Consider the following 20,053-nt stretch of genomic DNA (forward strand, 5'->3'; position numbering starts at 1 on the left):
ATAACTTTTGAGCTTGTTTCCTAATCTACAAGGTAAAGAACAGCATGCTCGTTAAAAAAAAAAAAAAAGGGAATTTAGAGTTCTGTTCAAATGCAGCTTCTGGCACAGAACAAATGCATTCTCTTAGCCAAGAGAACTTACTTACCCTGACCCCTCAGCTTTATTTTTCTTAGGTGATAATGAGGCCTATCTTGTAGGGGTGTGTGTGTGAGCGAGAGAGAGAGAGAGAGAGAGAGAGAGAGAGAGAGAGAGAGAGAGAGAAATAATTGAAATGAATGGAAGGGATAATACACGTGAATCACATGTCACAGAGGGCCTGGCATATGGTAGGTGCTCAACAAATGGTAAGCACTTCTGGTATTCTCAGCAATAACATTTAACAGAGCATTGGTAGATGTTTCTAGTACTGAAGGGTGTACTGACAAAACCAAGAGGTAAATTCAGCATTGGCTTTTTATGTGAAAGATGACATTCCAGGATAGACAATCGTCCCATGAGGACATTTTAAGCCAGAAACAGAGGTAAAGCTTTTCTTCTTACCTGTATTGCACACTTTTGCTCCAGGTTCATTGGTTTTTGCTTTGGTTAATTTTAACACTGAACACGAAGGGGTTAAGAAATGCCCTTACTCATGTTCCATGAAGTAGCAGAAATTATCAGATGGAAACAGGAATTGGGAAGGGGTGGGGGGGAAAGCTCTGTAGTAACTCATTGTTTTCTGACAAAGACGGCTTGTACTTCCATCGATGAGCAGAGGCCACAACCCGGCAGTTTAATCGGAATATTTCAGGGGTGGGGGCAATTCAATACCCCCCCGCCCCCTACCCTTCCTTAACTAAAGCCGCTCAGACTGGAATTGCCCGGGATTGAAACAATACTCTGAGTCACAGCTCTTCTCATTGGAGAGCCAGCCAGCCAGCCCTTCCCGGGCGAGGCCCCGCCCCTCGCGTGCGCGTCACCGGCCTCGGGAGGAGGAGCGGCCCGGAGGAACTTCATTCCCCTTCTCTGGGTCAGGATCGCAGAAATTATGCCCCTTCTGTCACCATGAACTGGCTCTCCAATTCCCAGGGAGTTGTCCTCACTGCCTACCACCCCAGCGGCAAGGACCGGGCCGTGGGGGGGAACCATGGCAAGGGAGGGGAGGAAGCCACCGCAAGGTAAGCCCGAGAGCAAAACAAAAACGTCTCACCTGCTGCAGGAAAAAAGTGACAGGGAAGTTGGCGCGGGGAGAACGGACCGGCATCGCCCGTCGAACCTAACGTCCTGCCGCCGCCGGAGTGTTTGGCAGGGGTTTTGTGCACTTTGCGTCTCCTCTGGTCCAAGCCTGAAATAGCGCCTATGATTGCTGGGGAAGATGAATAGGAGGAAGGAGCTGGGGATATGCCTATCAGGCTTGCTGCTTAGCAGGTGCATTTGCAAATGTTGAAAGATCAAATGACTATGTTTGAAACACTTCCTATGAGATGGAATTCTTGAATGGGCTCAAGGCACAGCCGCTGGAACTGCTAGTTGGGGAAGTGTGCCAACAAGTAAGGAGGCTGTTCACTGTACAATCTGTTGTTAGAGTGTGGGGTTCCCAGCCCACGCCCCCTCGCTGAAAGCAAACTTCTTAGGCAAAAAGCCCAAGACACTGGCCTGTGGCAGTGTGTTTCACATTCCTTTGTGTATGTGTGGGCATGGGGTAGAGCTTTCAAAAAGGAGTTTTTTTTATCAGGAGGTAGTATGCTGGGGCCAGAGTGAAATGTGGTTAATGTTAAATCACTTTATAGGCAGAGAGGGCAAGTGTTCTATAGGCCACTGAGGCACAAAGAGTACCTTTTTTTCTCTATGTACTTTGTTCTGATTTTTCAAGAGCTTTTTTTTTTTTCTTCTTTCCCTTAATGACCTTCCTAGCCGTACATTTTTACCTCCAGTCTTAGATATAAATCGTAAATATTGGCTTGGAAGCTTGCAGAAAGCAAATGCTTAAACTAGTAGTGTAGCATAACCTACCTTAGGTATCGGTCAGCATATTTCCTCCTTGATGTTTAATGTGATAATAAAACCTTCTTTGTTCTTATATGACTTATGCTGAAATAATGCCTTCTTTCATTTGTCTTAAAATCCTCAAATGGGGGGGAGGGGAATAAAAACCAAAGGAATGGCTGTAGTACTCTGTTAGATTCTCAGGCTGACCAGAACTTTTACTCACATAGCTGCCACACTATGTATTCTGTTGAAAGAATGAATTTCCAGAGATAAAAGAGAATTGCTACTTGTGCTTTAGATGTGTTACCATTTTATTTTCTGTCACTTTAAGTATTTTGTGTGAGATCATTAAGCGTTTTCATTTTTTATGTGGTTTACCAATGTATTAGTAACCTTTTAGCTGTAAGCAGTCTGTAACCCCAGCCTCATGTCATCCCTAACGTGGAGTCCACATCAGAGTCAAAATTGCCAGAATGGCACAAACCTAGTACATTCTCCAGGGACTTTACTTTGGAGTGGCCTGGGGATCTGAGCTGAATTTTGGATCTTGATTGTGAGAGTGGAAAGAACCTTAGGGACATAGAGTCCAAATCTCGCATTTTCCCTTTAAGTCCTCAAACCCCGGGAATTATTAGGGTGTTGCAAGGCCTGTGGATCTAGGCCTTTGCCAAGGGACTGCATATTCAGTTCTGGAGGCTTTATTCTGTATTTGCAGTTTTGCAGCCTGTTGGTGGTGGCCTGTACTTGAGTGGGTTGAGAGAACAAAAGAGAGGACAGATTACTCTCAGTCTATGCTAAAGCAGAATCAAGAGGTGCTAAGGCAGCAGGGTAGCAGCTGAGTTGTGAATGCTCCCCCTGGGGCCTCAGCACCAGTTCTGTTCCCACCTGCTTCCCCTGCTGGCTGCCCTATTGCTTGTCCACACTGGCCCCAAATTCTCACCACTGAATTAGAACCCTAAGGACTTTTTTTTTCTTTTTTAGTAGGCGCCATCCATGCCCAATGTGGGGCTTGAACTCATGACCCTGAAACTCTACTGACTGAGCCGGCCAGGCACCCTGGGACAGTTCTTTATACTGACCGGAGAAGATGGGAGCCCTGGTTTGAGGGCTGGGAGGAAAGGCAGGAAGGAGGGAGAAGGGACAGGCTCTAGGGCTTTTATCATTAAGTATGGAATACTTTAGCTTAGTGTTATTTTGGGAGGCACCCTCGTTAGCCTGGAAGGGTTGAGATATCACAAATGGAGGGGGGGGGGTTGGATGGAGGCAGGGAGGGAGTCGAGGATGGGATGGTGTCAGGAGTGACCCCCTAAAGTTGGGGGAGCCGGGCACACAGGGCTTTCACTCTGATCTGATTGGTCACCTGCTGCTTTAAGCACTGGGAAGCTGCTCTGAGGTACAGGGTTGATGGTTGATGCCTCTTTTTAAAAGCTCTTCAAATGCAAACCAAACCCAAACAAACAAAACTCAAAAAGAGGCAGAGTTAGACTCTGTTTTCTCCCACCCATTTAACAGTTGGTGGAGGGAGCATGGGAGTCTGAACTTCGCTTACTGCAAGATTATGTCTTTTCCAAATAATAGGCACTTTGAACTATTTAGTCAAATGTTTAGTTCAATAAGAACTCACATATGTCATTTGAAAAGTATAAAGATCTATGTATATGATTTAGGGTATTTATAGAACGTGTTTGATTTTTAGCTTTGCCTAACCAAGTCCTTTTTTACTTTTATTTGGTCTTTGGAGAAGCTGGGGTAGTAGGGAATTAATATTTTTGTAAGTAATCTGTTAGTCTAAAATTCATTCCATTCCATTCCATTCCATTATCCCTCTTTATCAGGACACATTCACTGGATGACTGATTAAGGAATTCCTCCTCCTCCTGGTTAGAGTCTCTCAAATATTTACAGAATCCTGTTTTCAGTTTTTTGTCCTATTTCTTCCTTAAAACATTAGGATTTGAAGAAATATGCTAACATTAGTTGTTCTGACTGACTTATACACAGATATTTCCAAAGGAAACCACTTTTTATGACTAGCTATATTTATGAGTATTTACTTGTTAATTTTCAAGCAGGTTTCTTACTGTTTGCTTTAGCAAAGCAGTTTTTCAAAGAATACTGCATTTTGTCTATTTTTACTATTCTCCTTTGACTTTTTTTTTTTTTTTTTAAGATTTTATTTATTTATTTGACAGAGGGAGAGGGAGAAGCAGGCTCCCCGCTGAGCAGGGAGTCCGATACGGGGGCTTGATCCCAGGACCCCAGGATCATGACCTGAGCTGAAGGCAGCTGCTTAACTGACTGAGCCACTCAGGCGCCCCCTCCTTTGACTTTTTAAGAAGAACTTACTTGCTTTATATCTGTTTTTGTCAATATCTGATAAATATTAATGTCAAATGATATTTTCTTATTGAAACTCTTAACTCTAGTTGACATTTGAGGTATTTTTATGTCTTCCATGAACAAATATATAGCATTCATTGTGTAAGGTCTTGTTTTGTTTGCCCCATTTGCAGACCATTGGAACTGGGCAAGAAGAACCAAGGGGCAGTGTGTCATGGTGACCTAGGCTCTGAAACCCTGGGCTCGGGGTGCCAACCTGCCTGGGTTCACATTCCAACTCTCGCACTCATTAGTAGTGGAACCCTGGAGGGGTTCTTTAACGCTCTACTTATAAACTGAACTTAATAGTACTCGCTTCATTGGGAGGACCAAGTGGGTGGTTCCGTGTAAAGCCCACAGGACAGTGTCTGCTTTTTAGCTAGCTGCTACTCTCTTTAACATTAGGTAAAGTAACTATGGAGCTTTGCGGCATCCGAAGCATTCTTCCTCATTTCAGGAGCATTTTCGTAAATACCATTTTGTCATGTGTTCAGAAACATGGGCGTGATTTATATGCTTAACTAAAATTGGCATAACTGAAAATTAACCGTAAGGTAAAAGTTCAGGCCTCTGGCATTCGAAAGACCTTGGAAATGTCCTTTTGATCTGTAGCCACATTGAGAATTTGAACTAGTGACCGCTGCTGGGGCACTGATGGGCTGCACTGAGGTCTGTAAACCCTGACTTATGGCAAGATGGAATGTGGGTGGGTCTTCTTTTGGCAGCTGGACTCCTTGCTGTCCCAAACTTCCTTCCTCCTCCTTTAAGAACTATTGCCCAGTGTGCCAGATGGAAGAGGGTGGCCATCTTCGTATCCTTTGTTTAATTCCAGACTTTTTCAAATCCTACCCATTTCTTGGATCTGTAAAATTATGTCGTAAGCATAACCATTTGGTCACTCAGTCATTCCACATATAATTACTAAGTGCTTACTGTGTGTCAGGCAGTTGTCCAAGAGCTGGGGCTGTATTGGGGGAAAAAAGAGACAAACACCTGCATGTGGGGGTGAAGGGAGGCACAGAGTAGAAAGTGAAGGCCTGAGTAGGAGAGCCTTGCAGATATCTGGGGACCAGAGTTAGGGGAAGAGCTTTCAAGGTAGAGCCTGGTAGAGAGTATGGAAGCCATGAGCTGAGAGTAAGTCCTAGAGCAAGCCCCCAGAGATGCAAAGAGCCTTGCTGGGCTGGAATGGTTGGGAGTAAGTGGCTTAGAGGAGGAGAAAACTAGACGAGGCAGGTAGTTCAATCTGAATGGTTTTATAGCTCACTTGAGGAATTTAATTTTTGCACAAAGTGAAATGGGAAGCCAGCGTTTGGGGAGGATAGTGAACAATGGAGGAACAGAGCATGTTTTGGTTTCAAAGAGTGTCTCTGGCTGTTGTGTAGATTGTAAACTGTAGAAGTAGGCACACGACTCAGGAGGGTAAGGTGATGGTGGTTTGGCCAACGTTTCAGTTGTTTGGGTGGTGGGGCTGGTGGGTGGTGAAATATTCTGAAGGTAGAGCTTTTTGGATGTCCTGATGGTTTTGGTATATGAGCCAATGGGAATAAAGATTGTTGCAAGGTTTGGCCTATGCAACTCCATTTTATTTAGACGGGGAAGGCTTTCAGAGTGAAAGGAGGATGGGCTGGGTACGATCTGAAGCTCAATTTTGGACCTACAACTTGCAAATGTCTTTTTCAAAGAAGCATTCAGGGAAGGACATGGTTGTCTTTCTTGATGAGTTCAGAGTTTTTACATGAGAACACACATTAAAAAAATTATGTACTAGATATCACGAATAGAGTTTTTTTCCTTTTGAATTTGTGTTTTATCTGAAATTATGTTTATTTTTTTGGTAAAAGGATGGTCAAGAGTTTTTATAATGCAGTTATGTAGTGAGTGAAATAACATTTCTTATTATTTTTTCCCACTTTAGCTTTTAAGGCATTCCAAATGCATTTTTAACCTATCCATATGGATAACTGCTTCTAGATCAATCTAGTCATCTATTTCATGACATAAGAGTACTTTCTCAAAACTTCTTTACTGTGTAGTTTAGAAGCCTTATCCAATTTTCTCTTGAATCATTAAAAGACACACCCAGTACTCCAACTGGGCAGGTCTTACCTTTAGAGTTACGGGATATTTGCCTTTTAACTGCCCTCATCTGTAAAGTTTGTGATTTCTGTGGGCCTGTTTAAAGTGACCTTCATGGAACTTATATTAGCTTTATGCCTTTCAAATATGAGGATTTTTAAATCTCAAGAACTGCTCCCCCAACCACTCGCAAAACAAGAAACAAAACAAAAACAAAAAAACCCAAACCCTGCCAAAAACCTTTTATTATCCATGGTACACTTACTTCACTGTCCACCTGCACTGTCTCTGCTTGTCTCTCTTTTCTAAGTGGGACTTGTGCTTAATTGAAGGTTTATGTTCTTGGGGCGCCTGAGTGTCTCAGTTGGTAAAGTGACCGACTCTTGATTTTGGCTCAGGTCATGAACTCAGTCCTAGGATCGAGCCCTGCATCAGGCTCTGCACTCAGGGGGAAGTCTGCTTGTTCCTCTCCCTCTTGCTCTCTCTCTCAATAAATAAAATCTGCCTTCTCTCTCTTCTCTCTGCTGCCTTTTCTTCATTCAGCTCTGCCCAAGGGTCCTGAGAAGCCTTTCCACTTGTCACCCTAGTGGTGTCCCTGGGAGAGAGCTTGTAACTGCAGAAACTTGAGGCCTCCAGGCTGTTGCCTGGTGGTGATGGTGGTGGGTGGGGGTGGGCTGGGGGGAGGTCAACAGCATGTTCTCCATGCTTGGTTTGGGGAAGGTGCACTAGATTAGGTGTGATGCAGTCCTCGCCTGAACTCTCCCCTCTAGAGGATTTCTGACCCAAATCCTTCATTTCAAACAAATACTCTGAGAAGAAATTGCTGTAAAGTTTTAGTGGGTATTGATATTTGATGACGTCTTTGCTCTTTTGATAAGAGATAAAGTCTCCCTACTTGAGGGGAGTGGGGATGGATAAAGGTGTTGGGAGTGAATTAGGGTAGATGGAGCAGAAGGGATGATGTCTGGATAATTCGGAGGACACATTCTTTTGATTGCTATGTTTGTTGCTGTGACCCGGCCAAGTTTATCCCATTTTTGCAAGAAGTAAACAGAAACCATGGAGACTGGTGTGGCCAGTTTACTACATCTGGAGTCTCTTCCAAACTCAAGTGCAGTAAGTATCTGAATTTCTGTGCCGAAAGAGAGTGTGAAATGTCATCTCCTTTATGCATGCTGTTTGGTGGTTGCTTTGGCAGAGAACCCTTCAGTGTCTTTAGGGAAAATGAGGTTTATTGCAGGGAACTGGGTCCTGGGGAGAGGACGCATTGCCTGTCTTTTTCCCTCACTGACGGGTCATGTGTCAAGTCTGCTCTCTCTCTCTGTGGACACTCTTATTCTTTCTGTCTGCTGGCTTTATAATCTCATCATTTTAAGCTTGAGCTCAGCTCTTAATGGATGCCCCAGGCTTGTTGCCCTCTATCAACTTGTATCTCATAGCAAACTGAGCCATCTCTCCGTTTCCTAATTTCAAAGTTTTGAAAGGGGATCCAATTGCCCAGTTAATCTTCTTGAGCTGCCCCAGGAAGCCTGTGATTCTTATGATTTGACCACTCGGGGTCTTTTTAGTGAGGCAGATTCTGTGGGTAGGGCAGATCCTCAGAAGGGATGTGGCATCTTTGCTAAGTTGTTCGGTTGAGTACCTCCTACCTTTATCTGTTTCCTCATCTATGAAATGGGTGTAATAATGCTCTGTTTTCTTCACAAGGTTAATCATAAAGATCAAATATGTGGCTTTTAAGAGTTTTCAAAAAATAGATGAGGAGTATTACTATAAATCCTTTCAAAACAATATCTTAAATTTTCCCTAGACATTTTACTTAATTAGAACTGTCATACTGAACTTTTTGGTTTAAGTTAAGTAACGTTTGTAAGTTCCTTGAGGTTGGAGACCTTTCCTTTTTTTTTTTTGGTCTCTTACACCTAGGCCTTAGCAAAGTGCCTCAGGCAGGTAATAAAAGTTTGAATGAATGAATGAGTGTGAGAGCGAATAAGGTGCAGTGATAACACACAGAGACTTTGGAGCTACACCGTATGGGTTGGAATCCTGGCTCTGTCTAATAGCTGTGAGACCTTGGGCAAGTTGTTAAATGTCATAGGTCCTCAGTGTTTTTCTTTTCCTTTTTCAAAGAGGAGAAAAAAATAACTAACTCAAGAGTTGTTAGGAGGATTGAATGACTTAAAAGATGTGATGTACTTAGAGGAGTGCTTCATTAAAAGCACAACAATGTAGGGCAGTCAAATTACCTGTTGGTGAATTAATTTGGAAATACTCTTGGAAAGCATTTTTGAGATTGATCTGTAAATGACTTCAGGAAAATAATGTTTGCTTTGATAGACAGTATGACTTCTTGATTTTAAAAATAATTGTGGGAAAAATAAAAATAATTGTGGAATAAGTTATGAAAATATCTCAGATTATATTTTAATAACTACTAAGAATACAAAAAATATCTTAAGGATTTAAAAGTACTGACCCCTTGTTGGGCTCAGTTTTTTATAGTTTGGTCAGATGTACATTTCTAAATCATTTGTTGCTCTTAAATGCTTTTAAATATGTGAAATCATCTCACGTAGAGCAAGGAAGACTCATTTGCTTGTGTTGCGAAATCATCTCACGTAGAGCAAGGAAGACTCATTTGCTTGTGTTGCTCAAAGAGCAAATTGACTTCACATTATTTGAATACTTACAGGTAAATGTACTGGTATGTTACTGTTAACTAAAGCAAAGTATTTGAGGAAAGAATACCTCTTACTTTTTTCCCCCTTAACATTATATGTATGTGCTTTATGAACAACTGTTGATTTCATAACCAAGCAGTGAAGGGGGCACCTGGCTGGTGCAGTCGGATAAGCGTCTGACTCTTGGTGTCAGCTCTGGTCATGATCTCAGGGTCATGAGATCCAGCCTGGAGTTGGACTCTATGCTCAGCAGCACGGAGTCTGATTGAGTTTCTCTCTCCATCTTCTTCTGCCCCTCTCCACCACATGCTCGTTAGCTCTCTCTCTCTCCAGTAAGTAAATAAATCTTAAAAAAAAAAGGAAGTGATGTTTCATGGAGCAGATCTCTGGAGGGTATGATATCCATGGCACAGATCTCGGGGGATCCCCCTGAGTCCTGAGCCCCATCCCCTTTCCCATTTAGCGCACAAATTTGAAAACTGTACTGCTGATTTTTCTCTTCATCTGTGTTATACCTAATAAATTTACTTTAAATGCCTACTGGGCCCTGGGCTTTAGGCCAGAAACTCTGTCCTCTTCAGCAATTCTCAAATCCCTCCCTGCACCTGCATTTCAAATTGGTAAAAACTCTGCAGCTCTGCTTACAAAAGGCTCACAAGAGCACGTGGTTTTGCCTCCAGCTCTAAGAGACTGGGGACTTTTGGTGGAAGTAGAGGTACTAGAGGAAGAAATGAGGGGGTGAACCGGCGGGAGGGGAGAGATGGATACAGAAGCTGTTTTCCGTGGGAAAACGATAGCATAAATTATGTTTAAATTCCATAGGTATGCAAATTCTCCAATTGTGCCATTTTATAGTTTAGTAGATTTCTTTTCACTAGCCACACAACTCAACACGCTATTTATTTGTAGCATTGTTGCTATGGGGAAAATGTGTTCAGAGCTCCCAGTAACAGGTTCCCAAATACATTTTTCAAACTCAAATAAAATCTTCAACAAAGTTGGAGGTTATTGCTCCATGTTTCCTTGGTGCCTCTCAGGACCTTCATGAATTGAGAAGTGAGGGTTGTTTTTTTTTTTGTTTGTTTTTCTTTTGTATTTTTTTTTTCTGCTTGTAGTTTTGCCTTATTCTAGTACCATGTGCATTGCGAGGCCCACAGGAGCTCTGTGCATGCCCTCAACGGAGACTTTCCCTGTCTCCTACACATGTGCCTGTCTTCCATTAGGGATTATTCACTTGTTTCCATTTGTCCTTTATTTTGGAAGAGTTAGGAAGGTGGAAATTGATGTATGTTCTTGCGATCCTAGGTGAATCAGGTGAGAAGAAAAGGTGATTAAGTGGGAAATGGTTTAACATTGTGCTCTTATGAAATTGGAGGGGTGCTTGGGTGGCTCAGTCGTTCAGCGTCTGCCTTCGGCTCAGGTCATGATCCCAGGACCCTGGGATCGAGCCCCGCATCGGGCTCCCTGCTCAGCAAGGAAGCCTGCTTCTCCCTCTCCCACTCCCCCTGCTTGTGTTCCCTCTCTCGCTGTGTCTCTCTCTGTCAAATAAATAAAATCTTAAAAAAAGAAAAAAAGAAATTGGAATTGCGTGGGAGGATATTGGCATCTCATTAACAAGTATGTTTGGGTTTGGGTGGTTGGGCTGTAGAGATCTGGTTTATCTCTGAATGCTACTGTCTATCAGATGTCATCCGTATTCTGAGGAAAATCATAGGAATGATATTGATAAGCAGCAAAATTGAAATCTTACCTAGAAAGATTCAGGTAACTTAGAAAGGTATTAGGATATGTTAATATGGAATATCTATCTTAAATTTTAAATTATTTAAAAACTTTTAATAGGTATTTTAACTAAGCTGTGAAGGTCTTTTTTTGGGTGTAAATGATAAGCCTAGAATAAAATAAATGTAAGAATTCCTGCTCTGAGGGAGCTTCTGATATAATTCAAATGGATTCTAAAATAATTTTTTTCAGTATCATATTTAGGAAGTCCTGGCATGAGGTATAAAACTTTAAAATAATTTATTGTTGAATAATTGAGATTTGGTTTGAGTAAGAAAAGGTAAGCTGGCAACTGAAAGTTGAAAGAAACTTTGGCTATTTATAGGTGGTCTAGAAACATGTAACTTGATCAACTTATTCTATAATTAATGTTTTTACTAGAGTTACTAAGTGTGTGTCTGTTATTTCTCTCTGATCCAAATAATACGGTCAAAGGTATGGCCCATCATCTGATAGAAGTTATTTGGGTCAAGGTAAAAGTAAATTTATATAGTGTTCTATGTTTTGAAACCAATCACTGTTAATTTTTAAAATTTATTATTGAAAATGAGTATGTGTGTGTATGTATGTATATATTAGTATTTGCAGACCAAAATTATTTTGAATTATAACTTTTTTTTTTAAAGATTTTATTTATTTATTTGACAGAGACACAGTGAGGTAGGGAACACAAGCAGGGGGGAGTGGGAGAGGGAGAAGCAGGCTTCCTGAGAAGCAGGGAGCCCGATACGGGGCTCGATCTCAGGACCCTGGGATCATGACCTGAGCCAAAGGCAGACGCTTAATGACTGAGCCATCCAGGCGCCCCTTGAATTATAACAGTTTGAGTCATTATGTACTATAGCATAATCACACAATGTTACCACACTGGATGTATTTAGGTAATTATGTAAGTGTGTTAATCCTTTGCTCTGCATTTTTTAGGTAAGGTTTGTATACTTAAGACTCAATAGAAGGGGGTGCCTGGGTGGCTGAGTTGGTTAAGCATCCAACTCTTGATTTTGGCTCAGGTCATGATCTCAGGGTTGTAGGATTAAGCCCCGCATCGGGCTCTGCCCTCAGCTCAGAGTCTGCTTGTTCCTCTCTTTCTGCTCTCCCCCTGCTCAATAAATAAATACATAAATAAAATCTTAAAAAAAAAAAAGAAATGAATAGAGGTTTGGCAGGTTATATAATAAATGAATGAATTGGGTGACTGGAAAGTGCAGGCCTCAGAGAAATGTGCATTTTGGTAGAAAATTTAACTAGAATTAAAAAAATACTGAGCCCCCCATAATCCTGCCTGTAGGTTGGATCTGACTTAAGCACCACTAGTTTGTGACCTCTATCCTAAAAGTCAAGGTGGTGGTTTCAGTTATCTGTTGCTCTGTAATATGCCACCTCAAAATTTAGTGGCTTAAAATAAATTTAATAGGCATTTTAAGTCTATCAAGCAGGGTGGGCTTAGGGTGGAGGTCACTAGAGGCTTCTTCACTTACAGGTTTGGTACCCGGGCTGGTGGGTCATTTTCTTTGCGTGCATCTTCCCCGTATGACTAGCCTGGGCCACCTCTCCTGGCAGGGCTAGCAGGATTATCTGACCTTCTACACTCTTGCTGGCTTACCCGGAGTTAGCCTTCCAAGAAATGAAGGGGGAACCTGCCAGGCTTCTTAGGGCCTAGTCTCAGAAATTATTCAGTGCCACATGGCCATGTTCTATTGGCCAATTAATCCTAGGCCACTCTGATTCAAGAGCATGGAGGAATACGCTTCACCTCTTGGTGGGGGACTGGCTTGCACCCGGGGAGGCCATCTTTGGCAATAAACCACTCCGTTATCATTCCAGTCTCTCTCTGTCGGGCCCTCCCTGCCTTTTTCGTCCTTTTGCCTACTACTCTTATACAGAAGTCTCTGTCCCCTGGAGCTTGGCTTTTTAAAATTCTCCACTAGTATATACATATTTTATGTGTATTTATCCCTCTGCCTTGCTTTGTTAGGTAAGTTTATTTTAGAGAATTTTGTTGTATTCATAGACTGTGAATGCCGTAAATGGGGACTTAATTTTTCTTACAGTAAGAACTAGATGGATTCAGTGCCCTGTATGTGATAGGAATTCAACTATATTTGTGAACTGACTGATACTTGATATTTTGGAAGGGTTAGATTTTGTTGTGTGCAGAACAATTTATTATATAGCCTTTTCTTCTTTCCATCAAAAAAAAAAAGCTCGATTCTCAAAAATATGATTTTCAAAAAAGGATCTAAATTTAGATTTGATTTTAGGCACAAGTGAATTTGAATTCGAGAAGAATGTAGTGCTGAGAAATGAGCTACTCCTTATAAAGAACGTGTTCTCTCTCTTCCATGGCTCCAGAGTTGCCAAAGGCCCTTGTTTGTTTACATCTAATGGTATTTTCTCCAAGGGACTGTTGGACTCAGATGTAGTGTTTTGGAGTACATAATATTTTTGAGATCACATTGTACATATGGAAAACCTCCCAGAGGCTCTATAGAAATTAATTGCTGGTGTTGGAGCCACTTGTTTTTTCTACTGCCAGTTCGTTAGTTACATTTGGCTGTCCAATAACTCCTAACATTGAGCCTTAACATAACCAAACAGCATCACTGTAGGATTTCCTTTCCTGTTTAGAAACTTTTGCTTTACTAATATATTGCTAAGCATGTATATATAAATTTTTGGCCTCTTGCCACACTTTCTTCAAAGCAAGGAGGAAGGTAAGTGGCCAGGACACCCTCTGAACTCAGGGGGTGGAGTGTGTTTCTCTTAAGGAAAAAATTTTTTGAAACAGTACTTTAAGATTAGAAGATGTTTCTATATCTTTAAAAATTCTTTGTATCTCCCAGTTAGGGCTGCTGCTGTTTTGGGGAGAACCTATTGCATACATTCAAATTACTGGTCTACAGAAATGATGGCAATGGTTTATTTGTCAGATCACTGAATTCCTAAGATTTGAGGGTCATTTGGAGAAATACATTTTCACCAGTTTTCCCGTCCCTACATGATGGATTGAAATTGTATCATCTCCATTTTTCAGATGAAAGAAAGCCTAATCCCTTTTCAGCTCACTTTGCAGCTTGAAACTTGAAAGCGGAGTCCGTGTTAGGTGTCCTTAAGAGGAAAAGCCCTTTCTAATAGCTTTTTATACATTTCAGTAGAGACTAATACTTTGTTAATCTGCTTAAAGCAAAATTTCTTCAATAAGTAAGTCAAAGCGTTAGCTCCCTGTTCCTGAAATTGTGTGTGGGATACTGACACTAGGTGTTCCATTTAGAAAGGGTTTGTGGAGGGGTGCCTGCGTGGCTCAGTTGGTTGCGCGTCCGACTCTTGACTTCAGCTCAGGTCCTGGTCTCAGGGTTGTGGGATTGAGCCGGGAGGGATTCTCTCTCTCCCTCTGCCCCTCCCGCCCCACTCATGTTCTCTCTCTAAATAAATGAATAAATAAATAAAGCCTTAAAAAAATAAAAAGGGTTTGTGGTGGTAGTATTTTGGTGTAAGCCACGTTTGCTATAGAATGTCTTGTAGCATATAATATCTTAGCATATACTATGAATTCCTAAAAAATTTGTAGCAAGAAGCATATTCCAAACTTATTTGACCTAGAAGTTCTTTCTCTTTTGCACAACACTTATTACCAGTGTTCTAGGGAACACAGTTTGTGAAATTTCAAAATATTGATATCTCTTTATATGTGGAAAAATGTTAAAAATTGTATATTTTGGAATTAGTAATATAGAATTTTTTTTTTTTTTTAAGTAGGCTCTACATCCAGCATGGAGTCCAATGCAAGGCTTGAACTCATGACCCTGAGATCAAGAGTGTGACGCTTAACCAACTGAGCCACCCAGGCATCTCTAGAACTAGTCATGTATTTTGGGCTTTTTTGTAGGAGGGGAGAAGGAGGAGGAGGTTTGTTTAAATCACCCTTCTTCTGCTGGCCACAATTCATTTTGCCAACACAGTCATACCCTGTAGAATCTCTCCTTGGTGAACACGTTTCCATAGTAAGAAGGTTTCTTGTTTTTTAAATACCCAAGCTTCACAGAACACAAGTTTTTAAATACAACATTTCTTAGTGTATGTGTCGATACGGAAAATTTATATGAATGCCTCCAAACCCAATATGTTATTTTAAACACAAATGTTTGGAGAAATATCTCAAGTTACATTTGTAGTATGATGTGGACATCTTGAAAAACATACCCAGTGTCACTGAAGAGGGTATGTGCTATATCACTGCCTAGAAACAGCACTTAATCTTACTGATCATTTGTTCTTCATTGAACAGCCTTTTAAGCATTTTCCGTTTAACATGATGGGTTGTTAATTATGTATTGGTTTTACTGTGTGTTACATTTTAGAAAACTGATTGAGGGTCTTGGATGGACCCTCATATGTTGCTTTTTCCCTTCAAAATAATAGGACAAACTTAGTGTTTCCTTGCAGAACGTTGGTTTTCTTCAGGTAAGGATTACTACTACCATTGAGTTAGAGAGGCTATCTTAATTCATTGACGACTCCTAACGACCCAAGCAGTAGGTGGCTTTAGCTCCAGTTGACACGTGATAAAGGCATGGAGTGGTAAAGTAACTTGCTTCAGGTCCTGTAGCTGGTACTGGGCGGGGGTGGGGTGATGGGGGGGAGATTTGGACCTGGGCAGGCTGCTGTCCGTGTGTTCACCACTTGGCCATTCATAGAAATTACTTGTCTCCAACTTTTGTAAACTGAATGTGGTTTCTAGAAGTATATACAGAGGAAGTTAAATTCCAGTAGAACACCAGATTAGTAGTTTGTGTGCCTGTTTATAGTAAAAACTCTTTTCATTTTGGTACTGAGATAAGGTTATGCCAATCTAGATTCAAAGCAATTCACTGGTAATAAAATAGGCACTTTGGGAGATCATTTTAACTACTTTCAGGCCCTAAGATACCCTTTACTGCAATGAAGGACTAAATAGTTTTACTAAATTCTTCCATTTAGTAAATAATTTTGTGTGGCCTTGAGGTGTCTCCTGGCATTTTGTGGTCAGCTATTCATGTAACTGGGGCAAATTAAATCACAGAGGAAAAGAAAAACAGATATTTATTGAGTACTGTATGTGCAAAGCCCTTTAGAATGGAATTTGTTTAATCCTCATAAGGTGAGAATTACTATCCTTTTCTTAAAAAAGGCAGCTCATGTATATGGACTAACTAGTCTCAGATCACACAGTTTGTACACAGACTAATTCCGATGTGAAGCCTGGTCATTGTCTTTCTACTGAGAGGCATAGAGTAAGTGCAGTTTTCATTTTTCTTCCTTAAGGCATGTGTGTCTGAATGACCATGAGGCCTCCATGGGAAAGATGTCTTCCATGGCAGGCCTTGATCTGGGTCTTTTAAAACAGCAGTCTGGGCATGCCAGGGATGTGGTAGGGGCCACAGGGGCTCATGGGGGAAGGGAAGGTTCCTGTAGATAGGGTAGAGGAGAAAGCCCTGGATGGGGGGAGGGGGTGGTTCTTTTTTCTCTCCATCAGCGGGCATTTATAAACTTGAAACTGTCTTCAGATGCATTGAGAAATCTCCCAGAAGCAGCGTGACACCACAGTACCAAGGTACGCCTTTTTTTTTCTTCCTTCCTTCCTTCCTTCCTTCCTGAGAGAGAGAGAGAAACAGCATGAGAGGGGAGAGGGTCAGAGGGAGAAGCAGGCTCCCCGCTGAGCCGGGAGCCTGATGTGGGACTCGATCCCAGGATCCTGGGATCATGACCTGAGCTGAAGGCAGTCGTTTAACCAACTGAGCCACCCAGGCGCCCTCAAGGTATGCTTTTTTAAAACACCACCACCACCACCACCACTGTCTTTGCCATTAGGTGGTTGTAATTTTTTTTTTTAAGATTTTTTATTTATTTATTTGAGAGAGAGCGAGAGAGTGTGCACAGAGGGAGAGGTAGAAGCAGGCTCAGCAAGGAGCCAGATGTGGGGCTTGATCCCAGGACCCCGAGATCATGACCTGAGCCTAAGGCAGATGCTTAACTGACTGAGCCTCCCAAGCGCCCCTAGGTGGTTGTATTTCTCTATAAAAGATGAATAATCAATTTTTCCTTAGCCTTGAAATAGGACAGTAAGACAGCTGTGAGTCCATGTTGTCTGTAGGTCTTCTCCAACCATCTAGATAGTCTTAGGACCCTTTCTGTTGCGTGAGAAATTTCCCCTGAAATCCAAATGAACATTCTCGTTAGCTGTGAAAGTGTGGAATTCTCACAGTTGCTAAGAAACAATTCAAGGCATTCAAATACTTCAAGGGGCTCCAAGGACATTAAAGCCTTGACCTACCACAGACTCAAAGGTCTCAAAATAAAATGTCCTATTTGGTGTCTCAAAAGCACTTTTGATTCAATTACTGAAGATATTTAAGAAGGTGGTGAGTGAGGGTTGGCTGGCTGGGGAGCATATACTTGTAACTATCTTTTAGCCATGGATATTTTTCATAGCAAATAGGTTTTCTTAGCTTATAACTATTAGCCAAATGATCACCTCCCCACAGTCCTCTCTGGAGCTTCTCATTTGTAGGCGAAGTAATTTGAAACTTCTTAGAAAGCTGAAGGTTTGGGACTGCCTTATTCTTGGTCCTAAACCTAGACCTGTTTTATAAATAGCTGATTTCCAGGCCAAGGTGTCCCTGCATGACATGTTCCCATAAATGTGCCGCTGCCACAAATTGCTAATCTTAGCAAAAACAGAATTCTGTGTCCACTCAAAGTGCTCCGCTTTCCTAGGATGCCATCCTTGTGTCTCTTTACCAGGGAGAGTTCTTTGGGGGATGTCTGCCTGCTTTTCTATTTGTCTACTGTCGTTCTGTGCCTTTTTAAGCTCCATGACATCATATCCTTTCTCTGCACCCAGGCAAATGGTTTGCATGGGGCGATCTTACCTAACTGCCCAGTGTGCAGATCGCATGCAGGAAGGACAGAGAGGGGAAGGAAGATGTGAATTGTGTGCTGCTGAGGAGCCCAAGCATGATGGAGTGGTCTTGAGAAGGGGGCCGACTGAGGCAAGCTTAGCCCCCTGGATAACCTGCCTCCCTGGGGAGAAGGAAGGAAGGAAGCATGTATTTTGTAAAGAGTAAAACATTTCATGATATAAAAACAAAATTGACAAAAAAGCCTCCTGTGAGGCCAGTGGGCCCAGTGGTCTCAGTCTAGGGAAGAGGGGTGGGCCTGGGCTTCAGGGTCAAAAACAAGCAAGTAGGCAGAGCCTAGAAGAGGAGAGCAGTTGTGGAAGTGAGGGACAGTGGCCCCTGTCACCTTAGAGAGTGTCAGGTAGTGTCAGCACTGAGGCTGTGCCTGGGGCCCCCAAGGCAATGGAGGTGAGCTGCAGGGGCGGCCAAGGACCCAGGAAGGCCACGGTGGGCTGACCAGCCGTGGGAGCATCAGGCAGGTGCGCAGAGAAGTTGCCAGAGCTCTTGGCTACAGGGAGGCAGGTATGTAGCCGCTTGGCAGCCTTTCGGGGACCTGAAAACAGACTATGGGGGAGAGATTACATGGATGAGCTATTTGCCAGAGACCATTTGTTTGCTGCTGTTGTGTGTGGGGGGGGTTCACATCCCCTCAATTATGCTTCCTGGGTATGTGGCCAGGGAAGCACCTGTTCAGGTGTACCTTCTTTTATTTTTTAATTGATAGCACTGAGATGAAAAATGTCTCTTACTAGATTTTGTTCTGGGAACCCTTGGCCAGTGAGCTTGAAAGCTTGGAGAAAATCAGTCTTCAGATTTCCGGCTAATAGCCCAATAATCCAAGCATCTTGAAGGAATTATGGAAAGGGTGAATTTCATTAGGAAATACTAGCTTACTGAGCAAAATGTGAAGGTTCATAAAATTCATTGTAAGATGGAGAGAGATCATCTCCCGGTGATGGCTAAAGCAAAGGGTCTGCTTCATTCGAGGTCTCCCTGCCCCCATCCCTATCTGCTGGCTCTTTAAGTGGAATCCCCAGGGTTCCTAGGGCCTCAGCTGATAAGGGCTGGGGCCAAAGTCTGGGCAGTCCTTTATCAACAGGGGTAGGGAAAGTGTTGGTGTATTTGTGCTGCAGGTGACCATTTCTGGGTCATTCACCGCCTTTCCTCCCCCTCACGTACTTCCTGCTACTCCCCTCCACCCCCCATTTTTTCTTAGTGAACTAAAGTCATGATTGAATAGTCTGTTAAATTGTGAGGCTTTTGTGCAGTAATAGAACAGGCCTTACATTACTCATCAAAGAACAGCTTAAATGGAGTCCAATACACAGATGATGAAAGTGCAAAGCGATTGTTACACTATGTTTTTGCATACCACTGGCATCTTTTTTCCATAACTCAAAAGTAGTTTGTATTGAATCAGTGATGACAGCACTGAAGTGACTTTGCAGTTTCGGAGGTTTTAAGAAAACTTCCAAATGTTGTGAAAGCATATAAGATTGATTTGATCCCTAATGAATCTTCTAAATTGTGACATGTATGAAATCATAGTAGGAAATGTTTTCCTTCTTTTTTGAGAGGAATAGTAAATGCTACAAGTCTACCTAATGCAGAACTGTAGATATGTATCCTCTTCCCCATGCATCAGTATTTTCAAAGTGAATTTATGCTATTTAATATTTTATTTGCATTACATCTCAGATAAAAAGTAAACAGGGACAGTATTAATTATTTGTTTGAAAATGAACCTTATCTACAGATTCTAAAATTGTACTTGAGAGTAATGTAAATGATCAACTGTTTCCTTACTGTCTGGTTTGTCAGCATGTTTTATTATATTTGAAACATGAATCATTTTCTATTTGGGGAATTAATATGTTGTACGTAGGGATAGATAACTTGAGACTAGGGTAAAAATCTCCCATTTTGGTGTAAGCCACGTCAGATATTTAAGACTTTTTTAAGTATGTGTCTCCTTTGTAGCAACCTGTCTGGTAAGCATGTATTTAGTTCAGCAGTGGTTTTATTCATTTTAATGGCATGTGCCACTTTAGACACTGCACATATGTGAGGATGATATTTGTACTTTATAAATAAGTCATTTGCTTTATTTTCACTTATAATTTCCATGCAAATCATTTTGTATACACACGTACATATGGATTTACATGGGCAGGAAATTTGTATTGATTTCATGATGAATAAAATGTTACAAATGGACTGTTTAGCCAAAGC

General features: G+C 41.8%; 1 protein-coding gene across 1 annotated transcript in view; it reads left to right on the plus strand.

Moving 5' to 3' along the window:
• The first annotated feature begins 1,038 nt into the window (after positions 1 to 1,038).
• The window catches only part of ARHGAP18 (Rho GTPase activating protein 18), a 122,797-nt gene continuing 103,782 nt past the window's right edge, over positions 1,039 to 20,053 (plus strand). The window contains exon 1 of the mRNA XM_021693301.2: positions 1,039 to 1,157. Coding sequence (XP_021548976.1) covers positions 1,045 to 1,157 — 113 coding nt within the window. The 5' untranslated portion in view covers positions 1,039 to 1,044. The remainder of the gene's footprint in view (positions 1,158 to 20,053) is intronic.

Source organism: Neomonachus schauinslandi, chromosome 8 (genome assembly GCF_002201575.2).
Source record: "Neomonachus schauinslandi chromosome 8, ASM220157v2, whole genome shotgun sequence".
NCBI lineage: Eukaryota > Metazoa > Chordata > Mammalia > Carnivora > Phocidae > Neomonachus > Neomonachus schauinslandi.